The sequence below is a fragment of the Leptonotus elevatus genome, chromosome 2, assembly GCF_054856555.1.
Source record: "Leptonotus elevatus isolate MCC_2025b chromosome 2, RoL_Lele_1.0, whole genome shotgun sequence".
NCBI classification, from domain to species: domain Eukaryota; kingdom Metazoa; phylum Chordata; class Actinopteri; order Syngnathiformes; family Syngnathidae; genus Leptonotus; species Leptonotus elevatus.
The window spans coordinates 16,501,240-16,525,308 of record NC_141240.1 but is presented as its reverse complement, the minus strand read 5'-3'; the positions used below and the strand labels follow the sequence as shown (position 1 = coordinate 16,525,308).

At 39.7% G+C, this 24,069-nt stretch overlaps 2 protein-coding genes and 1 long non-coding RNA gene across 4 annotated transcripts in view; 1 reads left to right on the top strand and 2 right to left on the bottom strand.

The window, feature by feature from the left end:
- arhgap4b (Rho GTPase activating protein 4b) overlaps window positions 1–14,085 on the bottom strand; it is a 34,899-nt gene extending 20,814 nt beyond the window's left edge. The window contains exons 1-2 of one of the 2 annotated variants that reach the window (XM_086068044.1): window positions 13,905–14,085; window positions 3,092–3,415 (exon numbers count right to left, since the gene is read on the bottom strand). In XM_086068044.1, coding sequence (XP_085924170.1) covers window positions 3,092–3,161 — 70 coding nt within the window. In that variant the 5' untranslated portion in view covers window positions 3,162–3,415; window positions 13,905–14,085. The remainder of the gene's footprint in view (window positions 1–3,091; window positions 3,416–13,904) is intronic. The other variant, XM_086068045.1, reaches the window with a different exon arrangement.
- Window positions 14,086–14,650: 565 nt separating this feature from the next.
- LOC147178603 (uncharacterized) lies at window positions 14,651–23,793 on the top strand. Its single transcript, XR_015094086.1, has 3 exons — window positions 14,651–15,070; window positions 17,295–17,441; window positions 23,106–23,793. It is a non-coding gene; the product is annotated as an uncharacterized LOC147178603 (long non-coding RNA).
- On the bottom strand, window positions 15,450–22,310 carry LOC147178604 (glutathione synthetase-like). The gene is made up of 13 exons (XM_086068798.1): window positions 22,166–22,310; window positions 21,533–21,665; window positions 21,174–21,319; window positions 20,866–20,941; window positions 19,301–19,440; window positions 18,812–18,928; window positions 18,209–18,289; window positions 17,981–18,058; window positions 17,817–17,886; window positions 17,313–17,507; window positions 16,654–16,735; window positions 16,296–16,482; window positions 15,450–16,165 (listed from the first exon to the last, which is right to left on the bottom strand). Exons 2-13 carry the CDS (start codon window positions 21,662–21,664, stop codon window positions 16,042–16,044), a joined length of 1,428 nt encoding a protein of 475 aa, XP_085924924.1. The 5' UTR covers window position 21,665; window positions 22,166–22,310; the 3' UTR covers window positions 15,450–16,041.
- Window positions 23,794–24,069: the final 276 nt, after the last annotated feature.

The following is a 24,069-nucleotide window of genomic DNA, read 5'->3' as shown; positions in this document are numbered from 1 at the left end:
GAATTGAACAAAAACAGTTCAAGACATTTTCCAAAGGTTTTCTTGATAATAACCAAAATCACTTTACAAGTTCTTACATGAATAGCTACGGCATTGTAATGCCAAAAACTGTCCTTTTAGGAATTCCATGTTATGTTTTGTGTTACAACTGCATAGGTCTAAAACTCAAGTCCTATTTTATAGATTTACCCCTTCAACACACCTGAATCAAATGATTAGGATAGTTATCAGGCTTCTGCAGAGCTTGCTGATGAGCTGATCATTTTAGTCAGCTGTGTTGGAGGAGGGAACAGTCTAAAACATGCAGGACTATGGCTCATGGAAGACCGGAGTTTGAAGCCTTTAGTGTGTAGCGCATGGACTTCAGAGCTTATTTCCGAACGCGACGCTTGTTTGGCCAACGAGTTTGTGAGCAAGCGAGAACTCAACCGGAACATCTTTCTCTCTGAGTTAAAATTTGTAATCCTGCAAAAAATAATTATATATATTTTTAAAAATGTGCCTTTAATGTCATTATGTGTTTTTTCTGTAAATGTAATGGAATGCAGTTACATTTTTTAGTGTCCTGAATACATAACACTGGTACATGTCTTCCATGACTCCCAAGCCTGCTTTTAAAAGATAAAATAAAATAAAACTAAATGACATTGGATAACAAATCCACCATGTTATAAAATTTATCATAAAAAAAAAATCACAAATCATTTGCACTGATGCTGACACTCACAAATTTATCCTTTTCATTACTTAATATAAAAACTAGCTTAGGCCTATCTGAAAAAGAAATCATCAACTCTGGTATTTTTGTCATTCCCGAAAGAGAAAGAGAAGAATCCACAGACTTTTCTTGAGGGAATACATAGTTACAATTTGTGTCTGACTCTATTTCATGAAGCAATTACTTCCACTCAGGTTACTCATTATAACCCCAAATTAAATTCTAATACATCCACACTGGGGATGTGAACTCAACATGGCCCAGCTTTGAAAGGCCAATAAAGTCATCATTGTCTCATTTCATGTCTGTGCATCACTCTTCATCTCTCGCTCATGTAGCCTTTCTCAGCTTTCTCATCCCCCACTCCTCTTTTCCCTTATTCCCTTCATTTTGGGCACACATAGCCCAGGGCTGACTGGATCTGAGGAGACAGCGTTGCTAATACCAACTATAAATACATCCTTGTAGTACAGTACAGAGCCACTGAACCACGGTATGGACTTTTCCATGCGTGTATACGCACACACAGTATGCCATTTTCTGACATGTGAGTGCTGTCAATATTAATTCATTTTGTCATTTTTACAAGTCTGAGAGGTTATTTGATGGAACCTTTCACACGGCCAATCAGGGAGCTCTAAACCAGTGGTACCTAATATCCAATAAGAAGTAAACAACGACCGAACACAAAACTGAGAGAAGCCATTCGCCAAGGCGTTCTTGAGATGAAGCTATTTTGACAAGAAAGGTTCCTCACTGTAGGTTGTGTGGCGGTGACGAAAGCGACAAGGAGGGAATGAAGCCAACATGCAAGGTGATGTATGTCTACCCTCAAAAATAGCAACACATCAAACCTGTTTTATCATTAGACAAAGTACTACCATAAAATTGATTATGTGGAAAGCATGGAAATGCTAGCGGAGTCCGCATTGTCACTGGCACTGCTGCATTAGCATTAGCAGTTTAGCTGCTACCAGCTACCATCGAACGACCAGTCCAAACATTTGTAAGTAGAAATCAGGCCTATATTGACACCGTATATAGCATCAATAAAAACGTTCACATTCTAAGGTGTCTTCATTTTGCCCGAGAAGGAGCGTGTTTATTTTGGGTCTTTCATACCGGCTAAAACCCTCAAGACTGGAAAGCATTTCACTGTTATTTTACATTGTTTTAAATTTTTTGCAATGTTGAGTTTTTTATTATTATTATTGAATTTGATTTTATGTTTGTTGGTATGTATCATATATCACTTCATATGTTGATAAAATGTTAACCTATGTTCAAGTTTTACAGTACAGATGTTATAAAAGTGACAAATTAAAAACTATGTACAGTAAGAACAATTGCTGTAATAAGTATAACCGATGATATTAATTTAGGTCAGTTTAATACAGATTGATTTGAGTCTGAATATGCAAACGTAATTATACCCGACCTCATTATGTATCATAGCTGGATACATAAATAAGTCAAATAAAAAAGTCCTTGAATCTTTGATTTTTATGACTTTGCTGTTTTTGGAATGACATAACACTTGTCGCTTTGTGACTTTTTCTTTTAAGTGGGTGGGAGAAACGTCACATGTTTATCCTGTGTCTCAGGCTTTTGCCATTTAATTCTTACCAGCTTGGTTAGCTACAAAGATGAAATCATATCTTGATATACGTGTATTGGCTGACTGCCTCAACAGTTCAGAGAATCTGAGTGATATAGTTGCATGCTAAATGAAGATGCTAAATTGTTTGTCGGTGTGATGTAAATGTGAGTGTGACTGCTTGTTTGTCTATAGCCTATGTGCCCTGTGATTGACTGGCAACTGAAAAGCCCAAAAGCTTACCGGCGACCTTAATAAGAAAAGTCGCAAAAAAAAATAGATGGGATGTCCTTCAAATGTGTCAGTGTTGCTATAAACCTGGAAAAAGGCAACTAAATCCTGGCTTGAACCGGCAGTCGAGAGCGGCTTGTAATTCACTGCTGCGGGTAGAGCAACTACACTTTAATCACGAGCCATATAAAAAACGTTCACCAAGCTCAATAATGCAAATGGTTGTGTACAGACTAGCTATTCCTAACATCTTATGTCGTTCTTTATGAATCTGAAAGTAGTTTTCTACTTAAGAAACTGCCAGTCAAATGAACACTTATTTTAATGAATGCATCAAAATGGACACTGTGGATAACTGACAATGAAAGCTTAAACAAAACAAAAAAACACTTTTTCATTTAACTGTGCATCTCAGGGCGTGACAGTTCAATTATGAGTATCATTGTTTTCATAAAGGCAGAATTTTTGATTGTGATAGTAAAAGTGTCTGTTGTGTGTATGTGACATAACACATGCGTGTACTGTACACATGCCCTTTGACTCACCTTTCATCTGGGATTCATACTCGGCCAGACTCCCTTTCTCCCGCCTCAGTTTTCCGTGTGATGTCATCATCTTTGCCACCTCCCTTATGCTCGTCTGCTCTCTCCTCTGCCTCCTGAGCCTGGCGTGTTCTTCTAACGTCCCAGTTGCCTCTCCTTTATCGTTCCCGCCTCAGCGCCTGTCGTTCGTGACCTTCCACTCCTCACCCCTCGACTGACCTAGTGCCTCATGCAGCACGGCGGCGTCAGCGTCGATTGGCCGCACTCGCCAGGGACGTCAGGCCGGTTCGTTGTGTCCGTGGAATGCCGATCCATTTGCGGATAGTTCTGCACGTGGGATAGCGAGAGGAGAGTATCATGTTTAGAGGCTACTTGTATGGATGGATGGAAGAGGACAGCTGGGAGAAAGAGAGGGGGATTTATAGTGTGTGCAATGGGAAAATGAGAGAGCGGACAAATGAGGCCCGGGTAGGAGCAAAAGGGATAGTGATACTGGAGAAGGGAGATTTAGTAGGAGGGACAGTGTGATGGGGGTCACGTCAAAGAATGGACAGTGGCAGGACAGTGTGATGAGGAGGGTGATGACGAAGGAAGAATGAAAAAGGGGAGGGGAATAGAAGGATGAGAGGTGATGAGTAGCAGCAGTAACGAAGGACATTCAGTGCCCCAAGGTCGGGGATGTCCATAAAGGTGAAAGTCATAGAAAATAAAAACAAGAACAACAAAATGAGTTTTGGATACTGACCCATTTTTATACGTTAAACTTAATGTGGTATGATGTCACGTGATCATTTGTAAACAAACTAATTATCGAGTGGTTAGCACTCCCTCGCTTAGTTGTGTGGTGAGGGGGGCCTGATTGTTGTTGTTCTGTAGTCTTTCATGGTTGAAATGAAGAAAGTGAAATGAATAGCATTTCTTGATCCACCACTCAATACCACCACCATCACATTGCAATTATAGAAACTATCCATACTGTACAAAAACACATTAAAATAAACCACAACTGTGCCACATACAATATTAGTAATTGCAATAAAATCAATGTTTACTAAATAGCATGATCTAATCAATAGAAAATAGAAGACATCTTCATCGCAGATTCTGATTATCAAATGTATTTCTGTGTGCAAATCGTTATTGATGTGCATGCTGGTCGAAGTTGGCTTACTCTGACCAACCAATCAGAGGACAGAATAATGCTGACGTTATTGTGGGCCAGATCGCTGGCCCATGTGATGCGAATTTGAAAAGTGATTGGCTCAAGAGACATTCCCATTACAAATATAGTGTTAAGTTAAGTCATACATCACTATTGATACTGAAGGCCCCGCGCAGGTTAGATTGATTTGGATTTTATTTCTTTTTTTAATGCATGCATGCATATAAGCGTACTGGAACCTGCAGCCAAGATAAACATTACAAAATGAAGACAATATTGTTGGGAATAGAATAATACAATTTCATGGAACAAATTTAGGTATGTGTCAATGCTTCTAATAGTGTGAAGGCCAGCAAAGAGAAGGCCTCACTGATATTGTGGTTATAAAATATCCAGCAACATACAGTAGCGTTTCAACGCTGTTAATGTTTAGTACCTCTAATCAAAGTGAAGGTGAAAGTTATTTGTTTTGATTTGTTTTTTTCTTGACAGTCAGCAGGTATAAACCAAGTTATACTGAAATTTTACCAAAACTGAGGTAAAAAATGATAATACAGCATTTTTTTAAATTTGTATTTATTTTATTTTTTTACATTTTGTTACAAATATGGATAAAATGCATAGTTTAATTTTCTGCTTATAATGTACAAATTCAATCTATCCCAGATTCAAAATTAGTTTGGAACAATTCTTGTAGATTATCCTCCACAAACCAGGAAATAGCTTGGTATTAACAAACTACTTTATTGTGACCTTATTAAACGGATGGCCTAAGTCATATTTTGAAAACAATGTTCCTTTTTTTTGCCTCAAACATCTCGTCATGTTGCTCGCCACCCCTGCTAAAATCGGCTGCATCCTTCGATAAACAGATAATTCATTCTACCCTTGAAATGAAATTATTAATAAATACAACATACTCGGCTTATCATGCTTCTGAAAAAACTAACTTAGCCCATTACTTTAGGAAGGTGATGATATGAGCATAATAGAAATACATGGCAGCACATTTTTTTCATTGAAGTATTTTTTATTTTTATTTTTTTGTGGAAGATGTCTCAGAGCAGGAAATATCATGTGATAATGGTTGGTTATATGTTGTGCAACGTTTTACCAAGGAATGCACCGATCACACTTTTTTTGGATCCGAGTCCGAATGCGAGTCACCTCATTTTGAGATCGGCCGATTTCGATCCGATACCTCTGCATTTTATTAAGGAGGGGGGGGGAAAAAAAATGTTTTGTTATTATTTTTTTAACTCCCCCAACTTTTATATGGTGAGTGGAGAGTGAGTGGTTAAACTAAGTAAAACATTTAAACCCCCTTTTTTTTGGCACATCTATGAGTTACTTAAAGGGCTTTTATTAACCAGTATATTAATTTTTCACAAGAGCTTTATTTTTGTGAACCTACTGTAGCCGTTTTAAAGCATGCTACTTAACACAAATTGGGATAACTTAATGTTGTTTCACTTAAGGAAGAAAAATATATATTATATACGTGCGATCGGGCCCGATTTCGGATCACATGATCGGATAGGGACATTCCTAGTTTTACCCATTTTTCTTGTAATAATGTAGCAAAATCACCATGGCTGTTATCTTCACATGCATTATGTAAAATAAAACACCATCTATTGGTAGAAGTTTTGCCCAAAAACAACAGGTGTAAAACACAGAATACAATTATCTCTCATCTAAAGCATTGATGAAGGATTAATCATCCATATGCTATTGTCAGACAGGTTATGAAGTGCAAAGTGCTGATGTTCATAATTTGAGATAAACCATTTTTATGAGGATATTGTTGGCCTGGTTCAAACCTGACATGGGAAAAAACATGAAAAAAATAGTCATATGTACTGGAAGGGTTAAGGAATGTTGGAACAGGTACCCTGGCCCCTGAATCAAAAATGGTAATGTCACAGGTGCTCCCCATAAAAATAATAATAATAATATAATATGTCAAAGAATAATCATCAGTATGCCCATCTTTTAGCACTCATGCCCAATCATACTTTATCTTTCATGATAGAGCAAGTCACGTTGAACAAACAATTTTCTTTCCGTTTTTTTTTTTTCAAGTATTGAGGAAGTTTTTGCCATTCTTGTTGAAATGTACGTGAAGTGGCTCGTACCATGCGCAGTTAAAGCATACATCGTCTGAAATCCAGTCAATGAGGTGTGAAAAGAAAACAAAAGGCTCCAAAATTGCAATTTCATTGAAAAGTACACTAGTCGCACATTGCACTGGACTGGGCTTGTTTGACTGTTTTGGCTCGCAAGATTTTGGCAAGCACAGACAACGACACACCACGCAAAAAAAAAAAGCATCAACTCACCACATCCTGTGTCTCAACAGGTTTCCTTTCTGCACAGTGTAATGAGTGCCAAAGTCTACCAGTTTGACAGCAAGTTTGATTGTCTTGAGTAAAACGTTGACGCCTTGCAGAGCAGCAGCATTAGTATTATGATTAAAAAGCTCCATCTCCAGCCCCCAGCCAAAGCTCAGCTACAGAAATTGAAAGTTAATGGAGAATTACAGTGCACGAATGAAGTGATTTCTGAGAATTGTGAGGACACCAAGACCTTGGACACTGATACATAAGGGATTTTCAGCTATTACTATAAAAGAAAAAAAAAAGTGACGCCTCGTCAGTATAAGACAGGATATGTTGTAAAATTGAAAGAGCAAGGGGGATATTTTGTTTGATAGTATGGCAGATTGTGAGTGAGCATTTCCTGACAGACATACACTATCATGTGCTATACTAAACTTGGGTCGTGCAAGTCGGGAAATGAATCAACATTGTAATATGTTCTTTTGTCGTTTTTATTGTCAAAATTAGTGTGCTGTACAAACTTGAACTTGGCAAACACTGCCAACATTTTTACATCACCTCGATTCAATGGTAATAAAATGCTTAAGACCCAATTTCTTTGAAAGCATAGCAAAAATAACCCTGTGATTTATTTCCCCCCATTTTATGTTTAGTAAAGTGTCACTGCAGATGTTTGCATGTCCAGGTTGAATACTAAATTCTAACGGGAAGGTAAAATGTCACTTGATTTTGAATCTTTGCGACAGCTGCACATTCTCTAACAGCTGCAAACTCCCACAAGTAGAAAATACGTCGTAAATAAATGATCCATCCATTCATCCATTTTCTATACCGCTGTTCTGTTTCAGGCTCACGGGGAAACAGGAGCGTATCTCATCTGAGGAAAAGGCTGGACTACACCCTGGACCTAGACCAGTCAATCGTTAAACCGTCATTGAGTGGAAACTAAACTCACACTCCCTGCACCAGAGTCAGGCGAGTTTATCACTTTGTCATCAGTGAGTCATTTTATTATTTCATTTAATTGAAATTTTTTAGGCAAGCACTGAAATGTTCAAAAGATGCATGCTGTTGTACATTCACTGAGGTGTGACCCTCAATGTGTTTGGCTCACTGATGAGAGATTCTCAAGGGGAAATGCTTCATAGCAATAAACTTCTATCTCCTGCCTGCTAGGAAGTCTTTAAAGCGCCTGTGGGAGTGTCTTCTAAAGACGAGTATGCATTCCTTTTAGCCATAAATCTCTGCAACATCTCATTGAGTATCTCAGCAGGCTGATAACGATATAATCAGGCAGTTTTTGTTATTTTTGAACATTATTATTATTATTACTATTATTATTATTATTATTGATAAATTATAACCTCGTGGAATCGCGTTTATGAATCTTCTTTTGACAAATTCGTCCTACTTTTCGGGGGCTTCAACATGCCCGGAAACTCACCAATTATTGCAAACGTGTCCAAATGTACCGGTATGCATTTTTGTGGTCCCTAACACGATGCCCCAAAACTCACTCAGTAATGCCTGTGTGGGAAAGTTGGGGAAAAAATTAGCTCCTGGCACCAGTCTGAAGGACCTATGTCCAAAACTGAACAGGAAGTCGGCCATATTGGTTGGAAGCGGCCATTTTGGGAAAATTCCAGGGCTTGTAGCCTACATAGGGGAATTTACCTAAATGTGCAATTTAATTGCTGCTTGTATTAGCTATCTTTCATGACAATTAAAACAATAGAAGAAAAAAGGGCTAGTCAACCAAAATATCACTCACATGTTTTACTACTTTTTGTGCTTATCAGACATTGTGCTATAAAAGTTAAAATCTCAGCTCATTCAAAACTTCAGTCAGACCAGTATCAGAGATTTGCAGATCACACCTCAGACCGCAGTGTACCTTACAAGAACTCCCACCCCCTATTGAATTGACTATTTAATTGTTTTAATAATCATTTTGTGACGACCTCGGCCCTGGATTATCTCCATTACTACCCATGTGAAAAAGTAATGACGTTCAACCTTACTTTTCTAACTCATTCAGTCGATTTACTGTGAATCACAGAAAGCCCAAAAAGTAGGTAGAGAAGCCTCATACTGGCCTTCAGCACGAGTCAGACAAATTGGGCCTCGGCAAAATTTGTTATGCACAGAAGCTTAACCCAAATTCAATATATCACTGACAAAATGAGTTCTGGTCAGACTGAGCCTGCACACTCAAATTGTATTTATTCACAGTCTGCTCCTTCAGAAGGTTTCCAGCCACATTCATTCTTATCAGATACATAAAAGCACACCGCTGGGACGACTCTTTTAGGGTTGCAGTGCAGAAGTAAACATCCAGCAGTAGCCAAAGGACCTCTTGTAGAAAGCAGCAGGCGGACCACTTTTAATCAAATGGTAAAAATCAACAGCAGTGGACATGTACCTAGCCTTCGAGCCTTTGGCAAAGCAACTATAATGCAAGTGAAGGCAACAAAATCAGACACACAGCAATCAACATTTCTCTGCTTCCTGCTGTGGTTTATGTGGAGGATAATTTACAGGGTTTGTTTGTGGAGGGCATAGCTGAAGGCTTTGCTAGAAGGTATAAGAAAAAACAATCAGTTTGGCACTGTGCAGGGTGAGAGAGAGGCTTATGTCCCCGCTGAAAGGACTACGTTACTGTCCAATCAACTTCACTGTGACATACTTAATTAGAGGTCCATTTCTTAAAGATAATTTAGACAGCGAGCATGTTATAATTTATGGCTCAAATTGCTAATTCTCTTGCAGGTGCTAAGGTTTTTTTTTTCCTGAGGGTGGTGACAGACACTTAAGGACTTTTACAGTTTTAGAATAATGCGCATGTCTAATCATTATCAAAGCAGAACTCACATGTTTCCCAGCAAATAGTACAGTCCAGATCAGCTCATCTCAGCATGTTTTGAATAGAATCGTGAAAGCTGCATCATCAGGGTCAGTGAATCACAATCAGGGTGCCCTGGCAACCCAGTGTGCCGTGAGAGGGCAAAATGGGTGCCGTGGGAAATGAAGCAATTTTACTTCATTTCCCCCAAATTTAGTCATTAAAAATATCTATTCATTTTTTGCTCATCAATCTGTCACGTACAGTGACAGGTGGAACAACTGAATTCTCTTCCATTAGATGGCAGAAGGTACAATACAAATGTGCAACGGCCTGCTACCAGTCATGGTTTCTTGCGAGTACATCAGCTTTGTGTTCAACTAAACAGTTGTAGTCATTTGAGACAGGGTTATCATTCATTTAGTTTAGTATTCATTTGGGACATTTCCATTTGGTGTGCCATGAGATTTTTCTGGGTAAATAGTATGGCAGTAAAAATGTAGCCTTTTACTTTGTATGTCTTTGCTGTTGTCACAAAGGGATCTCCACAATGTTGGTACCCTACATATAACCGTGGTTGATAGCCCAAAAGAAGGGCTGCCAAAAAGTAAAAATGGTTTACAGATCCGTAAGTGTGGTATTCTTCACAAATGATCAAACTACACGATACTATATGGCTTGATGGATATGAGATAATCATTTAATTGTGTTTGTTTCCCTTAGCTCATGACTTGGTTTTGGACTAAAGGCTATCAAGACCCACCATAAGTGAAAATACAGACGATGCGACAGGTTGATGGAGAGTAGGCAGTTCACTTGCTGGATACTGTACCATCAAAGTGCCCTAAAGCAAGGCATCAAACCCCCAATTACCCAAATGCTCAGCAGAGTGACACAGTAGCATTATTCACCCAATTTGCTGTGTTCATTCAGTATGAACAGTGTTGTTGGTTGAAGGCCCTTTGTGAAAGAACATTGAGATTGGCTGCTCGTTAAGGCTGGGCAATTAAGCAAAAATGTAATTGTGCTTTCGATTTTGGCTTCTCACAATCATAAAACATTATAATAGAAGAAAAACGGATTAATGTGCCAAGCGATGCTGTGTGCTTGAAAGTCCTCAATTTGTGAAAGTACCATGAATGCATCATTTTGCTTGTTCAGCAAGCGTATGACGTGATGATTCTGCTGTCGCTGAGTGTGCATTAAGCTGTTGAATCACACCCCAGTTTGAGTTTACTATAAAACTAAACACACAACAAAAATACTCGTATAAGGCATGCTTCGTTTTAGCAACATCAACAGTGCTAATGCTTGAGTCAAGTGACCATTTGTGATATGCTAACAGGAAAATTAGCATCGACTGCCGAGATTATTTCTTCAAATAATGAATATTTACAAATGCTGTAGGGATACATACAGACAGGTCATATAACAATACTCAAAGGCACATATTATTCAGAATCTGAAAAACAAGGTATATCAATAGATCTTTGCAAGTGCAACTTTCTTCTTCTATTCTTCTTATCTCATTATGTGACTGTGTACTGCATGCAACGCACGCACAGCAGCAACAGTCGGTTTTCATTTTCATTTAGTTTTTTTAATTTTTTTATTGCAATTACAAACCCAATTCCAAAAAAGTTGGGACACTATACAAATTGTGAATAAAAACTGAATGCAATTATGTGGAAGTGCCAAATTGTAATATTTAATTCAGAATAGAACATAGAGAACAGGTCAAAAGTTTAAACTGAGAAAATGTATCATTTTAAGGGAAAACTGTTGATTTTAAATTCCATGGTGTCAACAAATCTCCCAAAAGTTGGGACAAGGCCATTTTCACCACTGTGAGGCATCCCCTCTTCTTCTTACAACAATCTGCAAACATCTGGGGTCGTCGAAGTTTCTCAAGTTTAGAAATAGGAATGCTGTCCCATTCTTGTCTAACACGCGCCTCTCCAACTGTTCAACTGTCTTGGACTTTCTTTGTTGCACCTTCCCCTTTATGAAGCGCCAAATGTGCTCTATCTGTGAAAGAAGTGGACTGCAGGCTGGCCATTTCAAAACCCGGATCCTTTTCCTACGCAGCCATGATGTTGTAATTGGTGCTGCATGTGGTCTGGCATTATCGTGTTGAGAAATGCAAGATCTTCTCTGAAAGTGATGATGCCTGGATGGGAGCATATGTTGTTCTCCAATCTGAATATAGCTTTGTGCATCGACGATGCCTTTCCAGATGTGGAAGCTGCTCATGCAACCCTATACCATCACAGATGCAGGCTTATAAACTGAGTGCTGATAACAACTTGGGTTGTCCTTGTCCTCTTTAGTCAGTATGATATAGCGCCCCAGTTTTCCACAAAGAACTTTGAATCGTGATGCGTCTGACCACAAAACAGGTTTCTACTTTGCCACACTCCATTTTAAATGACCCCTGGCCCAGAGAAACGCCTGCGCTTCTTGGTCTGCTTTAGAAATGGCTTCTTCTTTGTACTGTAGAATTTCAGCTGGCAACGGCGGCTGGCACGGTGGATTCACTCACAATGTTTTCTAGAAGTATTGCTGAGCCCTTTCTGTGATTCCCCTTACAGTAAACATTTCTGTTTGCGGTGCAGTGTCGTTTAAGGGCCCGAAGATCATGATTTTTCAGCCTTGATGATTGTTCCAGATTCTCTGAATCTTTGGATGATGTTATGCACTGTAGACGATGATTACTTGAACCTTTTTACAATTTTTCGCTGGTAAACACCTTTCTGATATTTCTCCACTATCTTTCTGCGCAACATTGGAGGAATTGGTGATTCTCTACCCATCTTCGCTTCTGAGAGACACTGCCACTCCGAGAAGCTCTTTTTATACTCCAATCAAGTCAAGCCAATGGACCTCATTAGTGGTAACTGGTGCAATTGACTTTTCCAGCCTCTTATTTCTACCATGACATTTACAATCAACATATTTTCCCTTAAAATGATACATTTTCTCAGTTTAAACTTTTGACCTGTCATCTATGTTCTATTCTGAACAAAATATAGAAATTTGTCACTTCCACATAATTGCATTCAGTTTTTATTCATAATTTGTAGTGTCCCAACTTTTTGGGAAATGGGTTTGTATTTTAGTATATTCAAATTTTTATTTGTTACTCATGTATTTTATTGTTCTTCTTCCGTGTTATATTTAAAGTTGAATTTTAAAGTATCCATTGAATTTTTATTGCCAGACCAACACATATTTCCACATGATATGGCACAAAATATGATACCCGAAGTCACAGGTTAGCCCAGTAAGTCACAAGACTTGTGGGGGGGAAAAAATAGAATGATAAAATAAATACGATAAAGAAGATTGATATTCACAGTTAGAATGTGTGCAAAGATGCAAAGGTTTGGTTGTAGCAAAATAAAAATACTGTACAAGAAGCTTGAATTTAACATATTTACAAGGTCATTTTGTACCTGACAAAAAGAATGGTGTTCAAGAATAAAGCGTTCAACATGCAGAGATGAATGGGCATGAGGCTATGATGGTAGTTTTGAGTTATTGAGTTTTGGTAGTTGAATAAATCCAAAGTTTTAAAATCAGTGAATAATTGTTTTCATTAGATTTGTTTCTTTCGTTCTATAATCGCCCCACGACTGGGCACCAGTTTAATTCCCAAACACAGTCAAGGTGCCCTTGAGCAATCAAGTTGCCAGGTGCGACACATCTACACCCCCATTAATGTGGGTTTCACTTTGTAAAGAGCTTGGCGTTGGACTGGAGGCCAATGGGTGCCAGACCCAGAATGAACAAAAAGAAAAAAGAAAAAGAACTTGGCACTATTTGGTGATGCATTTCCTGGGCATTGTCGAAATCCCCTTGAGCAAGGCCCTCCAGCGCCAAGTCTTCGTGGCAAAGGTCAATCATGAGCTCACCTCTGTTTATTTAGTATTCAGTTTATTGCCTTTTTTTCCCCCTCAAATATCTACATACAGTAAATTCACTGATTTCATGAGCAATGTATGCATTTGTCTTTAAACCAACACATTTTGTTTTGCAAAGCAAAGAGACAAAATAAACACCATTCTTATGTGATATGTGCTTATTTAGTTTGCTCTAATAGACGGAAAACAGCATAGATGCTAGACAGAGGCATCAAATGTAAGAATGACTTGATGTGATGTGTTGACTTCTATTTACAATTGCCATAAATCACTTCCTGTGACCAATGAGACTCTGTGTCAGGGCCCCACACAATAAACCACATAAACACCTCAGCGTAATTACACAAGCACACACACTGAACATAATGCACACGTTACATAATGCAGTCAGCATGTCGCCTACAAATGCTTTTAAAGCACCAAACTAAATACTACATCAATACAAAGTCATTCACTTTACATATACATAAGCATGCACACTCTCACACACGCGAAGAGTGTAAACACAAAAACGAGCACACACACACTGGCTGTCAGCGCTGCATACCTCACTTTGTGCTCCTCTGCTCTCTTTCTATCTTTTCCTCAGATCTCTCCTCCCATCCCTCGTTCTCTTCATCGCACAGACAGCGAGAGTCGTGTGTGTTTGAATCTGACAGATTCCTCTCAGCTCAGTCCTCTCCTCCTCCCTCTCTCTCTCTCTCTCTCTCTCTCTCTCGCTCTCTCTCTCTCGCACCCCCCCCCCCTGGCATCTCAGACTCAAAAACAGCCCTCCCTCCCCTCTTTCTTCCTTTCTTCCTCTCTCCTGCCAAATACGCTAAATAGCCGCCCTCTCACACAGAGATGCTTCGCTCCTCCCATTCCCTCCCTCTCTGCCTCGTGAAGCCAACCAAGCCACGCCCCCACTCTCCACTCCTCCAGGCGGCTATAAATACCACTGCTGCTATGAATATACCATCTTTCTCCCTTAGCATCCCTTGTTCTTGCTCTACCTCCTTCCCTGCATTCATCCATCCATCCATGCACGGCAAACACCCAAACCCAACCCCACGTCAATTTCTCTCTCACGCTTGCAAATGTTATTCTGATGACCTTGTATTATTCACCCTCACATGACTTGCATGTACACACACAAACACACGCCCACGGGGATGGATGCGATAAGCCGGCAACATTCACACACAGACACCGACAGACAGACATGTTTGCGGTCTGTGCTGCCGGGTGCAGAGCGTCACAAGCAGCTTACGCTCATTACAAGACTGTAAACACAGTACTGCGGACAAACGCATTCTTCTTTTACATTCCTAATGCTGCTAAAACTAGAGGTCATTGTGGCTGACAGCTTTTTCACCATAATGGAATCATTCATCACCCCGCGTGACGGCTTTATGATTCAAGGGTGTTCCCCGCACTGAATGCAGTGTAATAAACGTGAATTGAGAAATGCATGCGGTGAGGTAGTGGACTGTGTGCATTGTCCACATTATGACAGCAGCGTGTTTCTTCAACACTGTCTGGGAAGGAGGTTACCAGCATCTGGTACAGGCGCCTCATGCGCACCGAGGGGACACTTAAACAGAATCAAATCTTCCGCTGCAAGCTATATAGCATGTCACGGACGTAATTAATCCGTGGATTGCCCGGCAACGTGCTCTAACTCCATAAACGACACTGGGGGAAAAAAAGATGTTCTAATCCAAGAAAGCGAAGGTAATCTCTGACTAATCAGCTATTTTATTTTGAATATGAGCACATGTTACTGCAGACTCTTACGTGGTCCGTTTGTCTTTTTAATTATGTGCACCATGGTCTTTTATGGTGATGGGGGGGGGGGGGGGGGTCTTAGATTAGTTTCTCTGAAGCTAGCAAATGTGTCTGTATCATCCAGTAATGCCTCACCCTAAATTTCTCTATCTGTGACTGTTAAATTGGACCACCGGGTAAGCAGAGCTGCAGTGATAACACATATAAACATTAGATAACAGTGTTCTACTTCAATTATTAGCTTCTGATAATCTGGCATCTTGCAGTTTGGCAGTTTAGCCAAACTGTCAAGGTAGGCACGTCCGGCTCACCCAATAGGCCAGATAGGCAGGTGCAAAGGGTGCCATAGAATCTAGGGGGTGCCAAAAATCTGGTGAAAATGCACCTTCTATATTAAATTTAATTATTAACTCTTAATTTGAAATCAAAATGAAAAGGAGCTTGACATAACATGAGGAGCCTGGTCATGAAATGCCGCGTAATCCAAATTGGTGAAACTCACAACATCACAAGGACAGACAAACATGCCAAAGCAGAAGTCATCAGCAGAGGCAGAAGACAGAGGGGATTCCTATGAGAACGAGGCAGGAAGTTCAGGGGCAGACAGTGTCGGCAACAGGCAAGGCAAAGCAGCTTTATTTATACAGCACATTGCATACACAAGGCAAGTCAATTCTAAAGCAAAGAAATAAAAACAGCCCACGAAAATTACTAAAACAACATTTAAAAGCAAACAGAAAATCAATCCATGAAAAAGTGCTGGAGCATCTTACATCGGCTCATACTGAACAATGTGGCAATGAGCAAAGCATTAGCAGAGCTTTAATTAGGTGGACGTGACTGGCAGGGCGGAGAAAAACTGCAAGAGTGCACCGTTGACTTTTTGCGCAGAATTGTGTCAAGCCCAGGTACACTTCTCAGAAGAGGAGCGGGTTGTCCAAGACTGCTGCTCCTGAAGCCACACCACCGTCAGGGTGCTCTGAACTCTTCGTCCTCATAAGATAGCCCACACAATCGTTCATCACCATGTCTTTATCCTGCCTGCACAAAAATGGCATGTGAGGATTACCTAAGAAACTTTTTGGTATCTTTCTTTAAACTCCTCATCTTGACCGTAACAATGTGAAACAAGCATGGAAATGCAATTCTTTGAGTGACTGCATGTGCTTACCTGACATAGGCTCCAAAGAAGCCCAGTTCACTCAGACAATGACTTAGTTTGAGGGGCTTGCCTCTTCTCAGCAGGTAGTTCTGTGTAGGCACGGGCTGGATCTTATCCATCAGGATATAGGCCATCCTCTCCGGACTGTTTACTTTGCCAAGAACCTCACAGATATCTTGTCCGTAAATGTTGTTTCCTGGAATTATAGAAGTGTGATGACTTTATTTACCAAGGTCAAGCTTTCTGGATTTAGCAATGCATCAACAAGAGCAGTTCTAACCCTAATGCATAAAATGCCACCATGCAGAAAACTGATCGATGTTTTGCTGCATGATGAAATGAATGCCTTTTATTTCTTTGAGTGTACCTCCTCCTTCTCGCTGAGGCTTCAGGACAAAGCGATCCGGTGTCGCCAAAGCCATTGCTACCGTTTTGTCACCTTCTGCTCCCTTCAATTAAATTAAATAAATAGACTTAAGAAATGTCACATAAAAGCATAGAACACTGTAATACATATGCTAGGCCAGTAGTTGGAAGTTTCTGTTATAAATAGTGTTGTATAAATGGGCCCTCAATTGCAGTATAGGGATGTAGACAGGAAAACAAGCTTGTACATTTTTTGGGCTCGTCTTCTATCCTCCCATAAGGAATGTTTCATCTTACGTAACCAATGTTACTGACAATTTTTAATTTAATGAATTTCATTTTTGTTTTATGCTAGGATGCCTGTTTGGATTCATGAGAGCCTCTCAAAGAATGAACTTCACTGTTTGCATCGACTATTCAGAGTTTACTATCTCATTGTGAATCGTGATTTTCAGAAGTTAGGTGAACTTTTTTTTTCCTGATGGTCTTTGCTTTCTTGGGAATTTGAATGAAACAGTCATGTTAACGATTTCTGTAGAGATCAGCACTAGTAATTACTTGTCGATAAAGGTTTTGTGCCTTGTCGCGCAACAACGTGGAGTGAAAAAAAAGCTTTTGTGTAACTTGTATTGTGATTCATAGGCACAGCTTGTTGCTCACCATGTCCAAAGTGTAAAGGCCAGCAAAGGTGGCCCTCACTTGCTCCACTACTTGTGGCTGGTTGGGGAAGAAGCGTTCCAGAACACCGGGCTTAGCAAGCACCTGCTGCACCTTCTTAGTTCCAGCCAGGTGGGTGCTGATATCCGGACATTTCACAGCCAAAGAGCACTCCATCATCAGGCGGGCCTCCCAGGCCTATAAAAAAAAAAAAGAACTGGTACAATTGAAACAAGTAGGATTTCTTTTTACATGTTAAAGATTTCTGATGAGAAAATGATCTCAGGTTTACTCAACTTTGGGATCCGATCAGTTTATTTATTTATGTTCTCATTTAGAAAAAAAGACATATGTGTGCAGTGAAATATTTATTCATACAGTTACAGCGTGTGCTTTTTGGATGGAGAGGAAAAAAAAGGAACAAATCAGTGGGACCATTAGCCATGTACCTCTGTCTGATTGAAAAATGTGTGTGGTTCCCTTTGAAGAAATACAGTAAGTGACTACCTTTTCAGACTTGTAGTTGTGAGGCATATAGCCATTCCTGAAGTAGACCACTGCAACCTCCCGACAATCACTGAATTTGTGGTATGATACAGCAATATTTAAACAACCAGAAAGACAAGTCTACACTGTTTTTCATGTTGGGTATTGATGGACATAACACTTACACAAACAGTCTCTTGTCTTCATCAAGTTTTCCAGATTCAGAGACATCCTCAAAACGTTTTCGTATCGTGGCAATATTCCTGCAAAACATTAAAAACTGTGAGATTATCATTAAATAAAAACATGTTTAGTGAGCAAAGAATGCATTTGACAGAAAAGCTGCAAAGGTTTTATTTTAAACATCGAAGTCATTGAAGATTATGTCAAGGTCTTAAATAATCACACCTTACCCTTCCCACAGCTCATTCTCAATTATCCGTTGATCCAGGATATTGATCTGATTCTCCTCCACCAAGAACATGACAACCGCTCTTTAATGACAACAGGGCTGCTTTTAAACACTTTATCACTACCAAAAGACATTCTACATTCGGGGTATGGTGCATAACTGTATCAAATAGCCATCTTTGGAAAGCCCAACTGATAGAATGGAAATAATGTATTCTTTATTTATATATGCCTGTTTCAGATATAAAAGCTATTATTAGGCAATGAAGTGTTGTTTAAAGGGATGCTAGCTGTTGACTGAAAGTGACATCACAGATGCTCAGAGCTCAGGCAACGACCAATCACGGGTCACCAGTTTTCTGGGTCTGGGTTTGGTCATGTGACGTTCGCAAACTGAGCCCTGATTGGTTGTTACCTTAGCCCTGAGCACACGTGATGTCATTTTCAGTCGACAGCAAGTGGCAAAATGTGTTTATAAAGGTATTAATTGCACATGAAAAATAATACAGTTATCAAATTAATTCTAGACAAAATATTAACTTTTTACTGCTAAAAATGGCTAAATGAGTCAAGTATCCCTTTAATACAGATTTCAGGGGACGTACCGCTTTGATCCATAAAGCTCCCATGCCTTGGCCACGGCCTTGGCCAGACCCACCGCAGGGTTGTTATCAATGATGTGCTGGCTCTCTTCCAGCTGGCCAGCCACCTTAAGAATGTGTCTGTTATAATAAAGTAAAGGACTTTTTTGTCAATATTGGCAACAGACATTTAGAAAGGAAGGTCAACAACACAAAAAAATCGTTTGGATAGGAAAACACTATGAAAGTAAAAATATTCTGTTTCAGGGTCAAACTGCCAACTGACAATCTTAAAGCCTTGAACGGTACAGGCTATTTTAAAGTTTAATATTTAAAAAATGTAAACATAGAATCTTGTTAATATTACTTCTGCGCATATAATTGTGTGACAACAGAGACTTATTTTCCCATGGATATGTTTCGCAGATTTTCAGGGCTTTCAGGTACACTAATCCAAAAGCCATATTTACAGATATTAAAGTGTTTGGGGCTACATGTTGCCAACTACGTCACCGGTGTACATCAGGCATGCGTGAGGTGACACCTCCAGCAGCAGCAGCAAAAGTGTTGATCTCAATCTGTTTGAGAGATGTGTGTCCATTCTCCTCCTGCTCCCACATGTAGTCAGATCGATTCAGACCCAACACAATTGACTGGAAAGAAGGCAACATTTGTAAATGACAGCCTGACACTCTGATTGTAAATGTATGTATGTAATCGGTGCCTAAGAACATTCCATAGTAATTTTTCATATTAAAAGCTCACTTGCTCACAAAAACGTATAAAAACGTTCTATTTTAAATATTGCCATGGTCCCAAAAACATATTTATGCGTTTTTTATGTTTTGTTTTGTTTTGTTTCTTTATGCTAGAGAGCATACAGAAGGTTTTGATGCAGTATCTGACCTGTAGAGGTCGCTGAAAGCAATAGTAGTTATTCCAAAAACGGCCATCAGGTGGCAGCAGAGTATAAGAGATCAACCAGGGCCATGTTGCAACAAGCCCTTTTCCCCAGTGTTTTCAACAGGTTTGTGAATAATGATGAAATTTGGCTACATTCTAATGCTAATTGCAGATACAGATACAATTTTTTTTTAAATCTGAGGAAAGTAGAAACGCAAATATTTTCTTTGGTATGTCCCATGTTTTTTATAGCAATAGAACACAGTATTCTGTGGGCCTTGCAGGATCAGTCAAAATCCAGAAAAACAGGATTGAAGGGGGTTGCTTCAGTGAAAATGGCTGGGAGTGAATGAGTAAAGAGGAATGCGTACCAAAGACTAAGCAAAAGCTCGGAAGGGAAGCCCTTTCCTTTGCGGTTCCCTCTCTTTGGAATGACCTCTTACAAACTCCCCTCTTTGTCCTTTTTAAAACTCATCTTGAAACACATTTTTATTCTACGGCTTTTGATTCGAACCGGTCAATGATTTAGGGCAGTGGTTCTCAACCCTGGGTCCTCGAGTACCCCTAACCAGCCTTTTTTCTATGTCTCTATCTTTTCTAGTCAACACAGCTGAGGATCGTTATCAGGCTTCATGCAGAGTTTGCTGATTAGCTGGTCATTTGAAACACCTGTGTTGGCTGAAGGAGACACGGCAAACAGGCCGGATAGGGGTACTTGAGGACCACGGTTGAGAACAACTGATTTAGAGTGTTTACTGTTTTAACCACGTAGCATCAGGACTTTGTAAATTGTGTGATTCATTGAAAAGAGAAGCAAAAAAGGTACAAAGATCCACCAACATTTTTGTAGCCACAAATTAGTATTTGGTAGTCACAAAATGAGAATTTGGTGATTTTAGTTCTACAAAATAATTCAGAAACTTTTCTATGCACGTTAATAATAAAAATTAAAAAAGGCCCTTGAGAACACGTCTTATGATTTAATTGTATGGGGTCATTCCTTAGTTCACCAAGAATCTTAGTCTTAACTATATTGGACAATTATATCCTGAGCGATGTAATGTGATATGATGAGATTGTGACACTTTTGTGTTCCTCTTCCTTCCACCATGACTGTGCCACAGTCCCCGAAGGCAAGCTTAGCTAGACAAGCTTATGTAGGCGGGCTCCCATACCTGCAACCGTCCTTCTTTGAGGACATGCTGGTGTATCTTGAACAACCTTGCAGTGAACGCATCCACAGTAATGGTGCTAGAATACAAACATATTTCAAAATAAAATGTGTTATCCTTAGTAATAATATTTTAGATAGCTACCGTATATATCACCTGACATAGATGTAAAAATAATGGCTGTTTTGGAGAAGGTTATTCGAATATTCAATCTTCTTCAAATATAAAAAAATATATATCTCCCTGACTTCATGATGAATCTATCCAGTTATGATGTGGGATTATACCCCAATATCAAGTCGCCATCCCACCTGGCAAGAGCCTCTTGCAGGAAGTCAGCATCCTGGCTGATCTTATCCACCAGCGTGTTGTAGTGAGTTTGCACTTCCGTGGCTTGGAGGAAAACAGCTTTTGGCACAGGTGTAGGGAAAAGTGTGATGGGAGCATATGTCACCACCTAAAAAACAAAGAACATTAATGATAGCAATGATAATTGCGTGGCAAGAGATGTGAATTAACAACTGGTTCCACACCCTAACGTATGAATGTAAAGAATGTTCCTCATTGGCCTATGATCCACCTTGCTACAGTTGTTGTTTAAAGCAACTACACTATCTTACATTTTCAAATAAAGGACATCATCATTCTGAAAAAGATGGTAACTTCTCACCTCTGATGAGTTGGGGGATTCTTTAAGCCTCACAAGGAAACCATGTATGAGTGCTAAATCTTTTGCCACTTCCACCAGTTCATTTATCAGGCTTGTTTTCATCAGTAACTCATTCCGTTTTCCATCAGCCATTCTGATTGACGTGATATGTGAAAGACAGTCAAAGTAAATAGAAATATGTAGCATTGTAACTCACAGTAAAGCAGGATGCCAACTTGAAATTAAAAACACCAGGAACGTCCACTTGTTCCTACCAAATGTGATCTCGTTCAGCGTCATTCAGCAATCAAAACATAACACATTGTAAACCTTAATTTTGAGCTCCAATACATGGTTTAAAGTTACAGAATGCACCATGAAACAGACATTATTCAACACAGTATGCACACACAAAGAGCGTTTCTCCATGATATATGCACAAATGCACTGAAAATACTCAAACGCCCTGTTTTCATGATATGTGAGAATGTACACCGAATTCACAATTTTTGGACTTTAGTTCGGCAAAAACACTGCAGGAGTAGCCTAAACCTCCTCCAACATCAAGCACACTCAGGGAATTAAACATGATCAACCTCACAAACAATACTAAGAAAACAATTTTGATAGATAATTACATAGAAAGCTGCTCACCTTTCATCAATATGCTGGTACTAGATCTTTGATTCCGCTTTATGTTATAGAATATGTAGAATATAACTTTTTCTTCAGAGTTATACTGCCGTTGTATATATTAGGTTAGAATATATTGTAGATCAACCCTAACCTTGTGCTTGCGGTGCAGGCTTCTGTGGGGGTGTGTCTTTCCTCCTCCCCTACCTCGTGGGTGGGGCGGGTGCCTTCTGGTTGAGGGAATTGCCTCCCCACGTGCTCCGGGATGGGTACCGGGTGTCAACTGTCGGGAGCACTGCTATGGGGCTGGGTGTGGTTGCCCCATCTCTCTGTTGTTAATATTCACTGTATGGTTAACTTGTTATTTCCTGTGGGACTGTTGTGGGGCAAAGAAGTACGAGCGACGGACTGGGATTCAGCACCTCTGTATTGTGGGTCTCTGGGGCTGCAGTGCTTGGCAGGTCCCCCTCACCACGTTGCAGGGGGCCACATGAACGCAGTAGGTCCATTGACTGAAATGTGTTTTGCTTCCTTTTAATAAACGACCGGATCGTCAGTCCCCATAGTGTTTCAAAATGTCTTCCACAGCTTGGCAACTTGTTGCGCTGTTGGTGTTTGAACTAACAACCGGGAAGAAAACAGCCCTGGGATCAACACGAGCATTTGTGTTTGCTTACATCAAAGCATGTCAGGGTGCCATGAAAAGATTCAGAGAATTGTTAAAAGAACACAAAGTATGATTTCAGGCGTATGGACTCACACTCTTAAAAACGTTTGGGTCAAAAATAACCAAAATTTGATTTTTTTTTTTTAAAAAGGCACTGATCCATGCAGCCATGCTATTTACTTAACAATCTTGTAACTGCACCTACTTTGGTGTAGGGTATTCCACAGATCCACATATTACAGGGGGTGGGAGGGAATCTGTGTTTTTGATCGTTGTGTTTGTTTTCTCTTACAGAAGCGTGTTGCTGCCACACCAAGAAAAAAAACAAGAGCCATATCCCGTTAATAATAACATGATACATATGTCAAAACATGAAACCTATGTAAAAACGTGAAACATATCATGTAAAAAGTTTAACTTATGTTAAAATGATCATGTAAAAACATGAAACTTATGTAAAAACGTGAAAAATATCATATAAAAACGTGAAAAAACGCTTTGAAGCAGTAGCAGCAGAGGAACGGAGCGTCTGAAGAATGGATAACGCAGTTCATGTAAATGATTTGATTAAGTTCCATTTCATGCTTAGTTTAGGGCATGGCGAGATTTTACAATTGCTAAGCACAGTTGATAGCGTTGTAATAAGTATGCGTACTCTCAGGCGGAATTTAAAGTGCATGGGACTGTACAGGAGAAATAATCAATCTGACTCGCTGGAGGTAGCGTCATTTATCCTGGATCAGCTGGAGGGGCACGGACGGCTCCACGGCTACAAGCTACACATTCTCCACTGCTTTCAAGCCGGTTATGTTGTGACCCAGAGTACTGTGAGACATCTGTTGAAGTTTTTAGACCCCCGTGGTGTTGAGCAAAGGCGGAGAAATCGCCTGATCCGACGTGTTTACGTTAACCCCTGGGCCTAATTTTATGCTGTCCCAGCTTTTTGGGCTATGCATGTAAGCCAAAAGTTGGGGTCAAAAGAATAACCCAAAAACCAATATTTTGGGTTGTTTGGGTTTTGTGGAAAAAACGAAATAAAAATTACAACCCATTTTTTGGGGTTGTTTTATGTTATTCATTTCACCCAACTTTTGGGTTTAATAAATAACTCAAACGGGTCGGTCCCTATTTGACTATTTGGGTTATTTGTTATCCAAAAGTGTGTACAGGCTCTTTCAAGACGTGTTAACTGCCGTTCCCCATGGTTTAAGTCTGTAACTGAAAGTGGACACCCACTGAACAGTATAGTAATTTCCAA

What these genes read in the sequence shown, in the direction of transcription:
- LOC147178604 (XM_086068798.1), bottom strand. Translation starts at nt 21,664, where the DNA reads ATGGCTGATGGAAAACGGAATGAGTTACTGATGAAAACAAGCCTGATA. An exon ending in TCAAAGAAGGACGGTTGCAG is followed by an intron (nt 19,441 to 20,865) that starts GTATGGGAGCCC and finishes CCTTCTTTCCAG; the next exon opens with TCAATTGTGTTGGGTCTGAA. An exon ending in GAAGACAAGAGACTGTTTGT is followed by an intron (nt 17,887 to 17,980) that starts GTAAGTGTTATG and finishes CCACAAATTCAG; the next exon opens with TGATTGTCGGGAGGTTGCAG.